Source organism: Acomys minous (genome assembly GCF_964271855.1).
Source record: "Acomys minous genome assembly, chromosome: 1".
Classification (NCBI taxonomy): Eukaryota; Metazoa; Chordata; class Mammalia; order Rodentia; family Muridae; genus Acomys; species Acomys minous.
Genome location: NC_140483.1, coordinates 154,629,194 through 154,635,371, shown reverse-complemented (window position 1 = coordinate 154,635,371; position 6,178 = coordinate 154,629,194). Strand labels below are relative to the sequence as shown.

The window sequence follows — 6,178 nt, the reverse complement described above, 5'->3', positions numbered from 1 at the left end:
TCTTGAACATATGGCTCGGGGTTTTGAAACCACAAAATGCACCAACTCCCTTCCCTCACCATTCTTCCTCTAACATGGGCAGATCTATTCTAAGACCCAATGTCCTTCTGGTCCCTGTTCCTGTAGACTGGGCCTTGTTTACTCCTTCAGGCTAGAAGGGCCCTTGTCACTCAAAACACCACACTGGACTCATGGGCCCCATAGGCTTGGAGCTCTCCTTTAGTGCAGAAAGGCATTCAGTCTTTGCCTTCTGACTCAAGAGTCCCCATAGTCTATCACAGTCTCCACATGAATTGGAAATACAAATCCTAGCACAGGTGATTAAAGGTGTGGTGGCTCAAGTCTTTCACCCAGGCACTTGGGAGGCAGAGGTAGGCAGATCACTGTGAGTTCCAGGCCATCCTGCTCTACAGAGTTAATCCAGGATGACCAAGTCGACAACAACAACAACAACAAGAGCTACTAATACAACAACAAAATGCACATCGAAAAGAAAAAAAGAAGAAAAATAGAAAAACAAATACAAATGTTTTCTAGGAAGTGCCTGCTCTGTCAGTGGGCATGTTGAAACTCCCTTGGCAATTTAGCAGGAGGAGAGATTATAGCCTGAGACATAGACCTACATACACACACTCATACACACACACACACACACACACACACACACACACACACACACTGGCCAACACATCCACACACACACACACACACCAAACAGATAAAAATGGCAACCAACAAGACAGACACAAAGGGACAGGAGAGAGAGAGAAACAGTTTCACACACACAACACAAGCCCTCAATCATGTGATTAAAGAAACATACTAGCCAGGTGGGTGTGGCACCAGCCTATAATCCCAGCACTCAGGAGGTACACTCATGTAGATAGTTGTGAATTGGAGGCCAACCTGGTCTACACAGCAAGACCAACACAGCTAAGGATACACTGAGAAACCTTGTCTTGAGGAACTAACCAACCAACAAACAAACACACAAACTATGGTGTTTTCTGTGGAATGTTTATGACACACACAGAAGAGAACAAATTTCCATGCAGTCTTAAGTGTTTATTTTATGTTTTTATCTTTCTTTTTTGGTAACAAGTTTTCCTTTTATCAGCCTTGGCTGTCTTCTACTTGCTTTGTACAACAATTTGGCCTCCACCTCAAGCATCTGCCTACCTCTGCCTGCTTACAGTTGGGATTATAGGCCTGTTCAACACACCCAGATAGCCTAGATTCTCAGCGTACACAGAGTCACCAGGCTCCCTCTGCCTCCTGAATGCTGGGATTCCATGCCTGAGCCAGTAGGCCACACAATCCTCAACTTCTCACCCTCCCAATGTGGTAGAGAAAGAGCTGTCAGACCAAGGAATGAGGGAAATTAGATAATCTCCATATTATAGTTGGACTGACGAATCCCCTGGTATGTGGGTGTGGCCTGACGAGGGCGTGGCCAACCTTCCTTCTTAAGACCTCCACCTTCAAGCCAGTGGTCTCTGCTATCAGGTCATTTCCCAGAGAGCTCCAGCAGAATAAGGAGGCAGAGGCCATTGTCTGGGGAGCCAGGATGCCTGAGATCGAGGTCAGGAAGTCTGGCTGTGTGGATTTAGAGATGCTTCAGCTGTCCCCTGGCCAGAGAAAGAAGCCCCAGGTGGTGAAGGGCCCCCGCCTTTTATCCCAGCACTCAGGAGGCAGAGTCACTTAGATCATTGTGAATTGGAGGCCAACCTGGTCTACAAAGCAAGTCCAACACAGCTAAGGATACACAGGGAAACCCTGTCTTGAAGAACTAACCAACCAACAAACAAACACACAAACTATGGTGTTTTCTGTGGAATGTTTATGACACACATATGGAGTGTCCATGCCGTCTTAAATGTTTGTTTTACATTTTTATTTTTATTTTTTTGAAAATAGTTTTCATTTTATCAGCCTTGGCTGTCTTCTACTTGCTTTGTACAACAAATAGGCCTTGACCTCAAGAATCTGCCTGCCTCTGCCTGCTTACAGCTTGGATTATAGGCCTGTCCAACTCATCCAGATAGCCTAGATTCTCAGCGTACACAGAGAGTCCCCAGGCTCCCTCTGCCTCCTGAATGCTGGGATTCCATGCCTGAGCCAGTAGGCCACACAGTCCTCAACTTCTCACCCTGCCAATGTATTAGAGAAAGAGCTGTCAGCCCAAGGAATGAGGGAAATTAGATAACCTCCATATTACAGTTGGACTGACTAATCCCCTGGTATGTGGGTGTGGCCGGATGAGGGCGTGGCCAACCTTCCTTCTTAAGACCTCCACCTTCAAGCCAGTGGTCTCTGCTGTAAGGTCATTTCCCAGAGAGCTCCAGCAGGAGAAGGAGGCAGAGGCCATTGTCTGGGAGCCAGGATGGCTGAGAGCAAGGTCGGGAAGTCTGGCACTGTGGATTTAGAGATGCTTGAGGTGTCCCCTGGCCAGAGAAAGCAGCCCCTGCTGGAGAAGGGAGAAGAGCAAGAGCCTCCTCACAGTGGGGAGAACACTAGCAGGAGCTCCAAGGCCTCTCCTGGGAGAGAAGGTAAGGTTTGAGCCTGGGTGGGACACCAGGATGGGCTTGGGAAACAGAGGGGACAGGGGGAAGCTCAGGAAGAGGACAGGCTGAACTGCAAGTGCCCTCCCTCCACAGTGCTGGAGAACAGGAGTGCTGTGGGGTGCTAGGGGTGAAGGTGTGGGGGAGGGGAGGCAGGCAGCAAGGCTACCTGTCCTTGCCAATCCAGGGCTGTGGCAGATGAGAGGTCCATTGGGATTGAATTTTGGGGAGTGTTTGCTGAGCCAAACTGTGATTATGGCACACCTAGTTACAAGCCTGGGGAACTCTTGGCACAAGAGGGAATTTGACCTTTGGGGGACTCCTCGGGATGTCAAGGCGCTCTTGGAGCCTGGCCTTTAGGCGTGTGGTCTCAGGGTTCCTGAGAAGGGTTAGGGACCATTTGCTAACTGCCTCTCTCCCCTCTCTCAATCCCCCCTAACTCCTACAGAGAAGCCAGGGCAGAGTCAGGAGGCCACCCACTGGAGGCCCAAGCAACCTGGGCAAAGCAGGAGTGGCTCCTCCTCCAGAAGCCACAAGGCAAATGGCCACCTTGAAGAGAAGAGGCAGGCTGGAGCACCTCCCAGCAGAGAGAGAGGAAGGGACAAGCCTGAGTCCAGCAGAGAAAAGCAGCCCTGCACAAGAGGTAGGTCTGGCCCTTGGAAGAAGCAGGTGTGAGGGCCCCAGAGCCCTAGGAGCTAAGCAAAGCCTGGAGAGGACACAGCTGCTCCTGACTGGCTGCATGGGCTTTCCAGTCCTAGAAGGCTGAGGGGGTTGTGTCTGTCCTGGATGGGACCTGCCTTTAGGGTTCTGAAAAAGAACACTGGGGTGTGAGGGTGTGTTTGGGTGGGGTGGGGGCTGAGTGAAATCAGTCTGCCTACTGAGTCTTGCCCATTGTCTCTCCCTCAGATTCCAGGCCCACCAAAGCGCGGGTCAGGGACAGAAAGCCACAGGCAAGTTCTCCAGTTCGGGATCGTAAGCGCAGAGGCTCTGGAGACACGCCCGGAGCTCCATCCCACTTACCCAAGAGGCACAGACAGCATTCTCCAGAAGCCAGCTCCTCCTGGAGGCACTCAGCCCTGTCCAGAGTCACCACTCACATGGGTGCTTTGGAGGTGGTTCTGGGCTACCTGCAGGCCCCTGGAGGTGCCTTCCTGCCTGTGCCCTCCAGCAGCAAGGAGCCCAGTGTCTCACAGCGGGCCTGGCTCACCTGGCAGCTGTCCCACGCAGGGGCCGCGCTGCACTGGGCGCTTCACACAGTCGATTCCATTTTGGCTCACAGGCCTGCCTGGCCAGACAATCCGAGCCACTGGCCCCTTCCTCCAAAGCCCTAGAACAGCACCCACCTCAGAGCCTTGGGTCTGTGTCAAGGACAGGTGACCGGACTGTGCAGGAAATCCAGGAAGACTCCCTGAGACTGGGAGCCTGCCAAGCCTGGCCTGGGGTCGACTTTTCTGCCTGCACATGCTCTTGGAAGTCCTCTTGGAAATCCCATGGACACAGAGGATGAAGTCAGCCAAGGGAGCCTGAGCAGTGAGTGTACAGACACCTCCTCCCATTTTGGACAGGGTCCATTATCCAATGCGGGTGTTGAAACGCCCTGTTGGGGGCACAGGACCACACACCAGACTGACTTGACATGGCCTGGCTGGGGACAAGCTGCGTTCTGGGGCATGCTAGTGGCCCCCTGTCCCAGCCTCAGGCCCTGTCAACCCATGCACTCAAAAGGCTGGGCTCCTTCCCTTGAGGGTTCCCTGCCTGGTTCTCTCTCTGCTCTGCACTTAGACTCCTGACATCCCCACTTGTCCTCAGGTTAGCGCACTAGATTGCGCACTCCTCTGCCTTGGCTTCTTCATGAAGAACTCCAGGGTTCACTCCATTTTCTCTGCCAGAGTCAATCCTTTAGCCTTGGAAAGCTGCGATGTCTTAACTTCATCCATTGGTTGTTTTATTTTGATTTTGTTTTCTGTCTAGGTTCCAGCCTATATTTCAATGCTTTATCATTTCTTTTCACCGTTTTTATTGAGATTCAATTTGTCTGCCTATAAACCATGTGGTGTAAAATTCCCTCTCAATAAAGTATTTATGATTATACACTATTTGCCTGTGTGGGTTAATTAATTACACATACATACTAGGATAATTACTCTCCCTCATGACTTCTGTGTGTGTGTTTGTGTGTTTGTGTGTGTGTGTTGTCCTAATGTGTGTATCTGTGTGTGTTTCTGTAGTACTACTGTGTATCTCTCCACTCTCTGTCTCTGTTTCTGTCCCTCTGTCTCGCCCTGTCTCTCTGTCTCTCTCCCTCTCTTTGTGTGTGTGTGTGTGTGTGTGTGTGTCTCTGTGTGTGTGTGTGTGTGTGTCTCTGTGTGTGTGTGTTGTGTGTGTGTATGTGTGCATGTGTGTGTGTGTGTGTTGTGTGTGTGAGTGTGTGTGTGCGCGCGCGCACGGGTGTGTGTGTGTGTGTGTGTGTGTGTTGTGTGTGTGTGTGTGTCTGTGTGTGTGTGTGTGTGCCCTGCCTAGAAGATGGAGATCACTGTACAACTTCTGAGAGTCAGTCCCTTCTTTCCTCCAAGCTTGTTCTGCAGATTGAACTCAGGTGTTGATGCTGTGTGCAGAGTCTGCTTAGTCTGTCTGAGGCTGGGTCTCAGTAGGGAGCTCTGGTGGCCTTGAAGCTGCTCTGTAGACCAGGCTGGCTTCTGACTCACAGAGATCTGCCTGCCCCTGACTCCCTTGAGTTCCTTAGCCAAGAAACCTGCTCTCCTGGGCCCACCTTCCTGTCTTTGTTAGATTGTCCTTTCCTTTCTTTCCTCAGACAGGGCGTCAGTGAATGTTCTATGGCTTGAAGAGGAGCACAGCACTGCAATGCTTTTCAAGAGAGCATGTAATCAGGCTGGCTTCCATCTTCAGAAGTTTACTGCACTCTCATCATGGAGGGCAGCATGGTGGACACACACTGACATGGGGCTGGAGGAGGAGCCTGGCATCCAGATCTGGATGCCCAGGCTGCAGCAAGACACAGTCACTGGGTCTGGCTTGGGGTTTGGACACCATAAAATGCACCAACTCCCTTCCCTCATCACCCTTCCTCTAACATTGGCAGATCTACTCTAAGACCCAACTTCCTCCTGGTCCCTGATCCTGTAGACTGGGCCTTGTTTACCCCTTCAGCCTAGAAGGACCCTTCTCACTCAAGACACCACCCTGGACTCATGGACACCATAGGCTTGGAGCTCTACTTCAACACAGAAAGGCATTCAGTCCAACTCAAGAGTCCCCATACACTAGCACTGTCTCCACACAGCTTAGAAATCCAAAACCTTCCTTGGAAATCCTGCTGTCAGTGGGCATGGTCAAAGTGCCTGGGGAAACTTATCAGCCAACAGTGTTATGACCTGAGACAGACATATACACACACTCATACACACACACACACACACACACACACACACACACACACACACACACACCAAACTTATACACACAAACACACACACAAACACAGGAAGAGGACACAGAGAGAAAGAAAAAAGGCACAGAGAGGGCAAGAAACAGTTTCACAGACACAAAACTAGCCCTCTATCATGTTAAAAAGAAAACAGGCAAACAAACAAACAAAC

The 6,178-nt window shown here is 50.8% G+C and overlaps 1 protein-coding gene across 1 annotated transcript; it reads left to right on the top strand.

Moving 5' to 3' along the window:
- Positions 1-2,326: 2,326 nt before the first annotated feature.
- On the top strand, positions 2,327-4,657 carry LOC311608987 (uncharacterized protein). Its single transcript, XM_084801689.1, has 3 exons — positions 2,327-2,549; positions 3,010-3,204; positions 3,468-4,657. The coding sequence occupies exons 1-3, from the start codon at positions 2,384-2,386 to the stop codon at positions 3,890-3,892; spliced, it is 786 nt and encodes a 261-aa protein (XP_084657815.1). The 5' UTR covers positions 2,327-2,383; the 3' UTR covers positions 3,893-4,657.
- The last annotated feature ends 1,521 nt before the right edge of the window (positions 4,658-6,178 follow it).

Excerpts from the sequence above, each read along its gene's own strand:
- LOC311608987 (XM_084801689.1), top strand. The coding sequence starts at position 2,384 with ATGGCTGAGAGCAAGGTCGGGAAGTCTGGCACTGTGGATTTAGAGATG. Across the intron at positions 2,550-3,009 it reads GGCCTCTCCTGGGAGAGAAG|AGAAGCCAGGGCAGAGTCAG; the intron begins GTAAGGTTTGAG and ends TAACTCCTACAG. Across the intron at positions 3,205-3,467 it reads AAAGCAGCCCTGCACAAGAG|ATTCCAGGCCCACCAAAGCG; the intron begins GTAGGTCTGGCC and ends TCTCTCCCTCAG.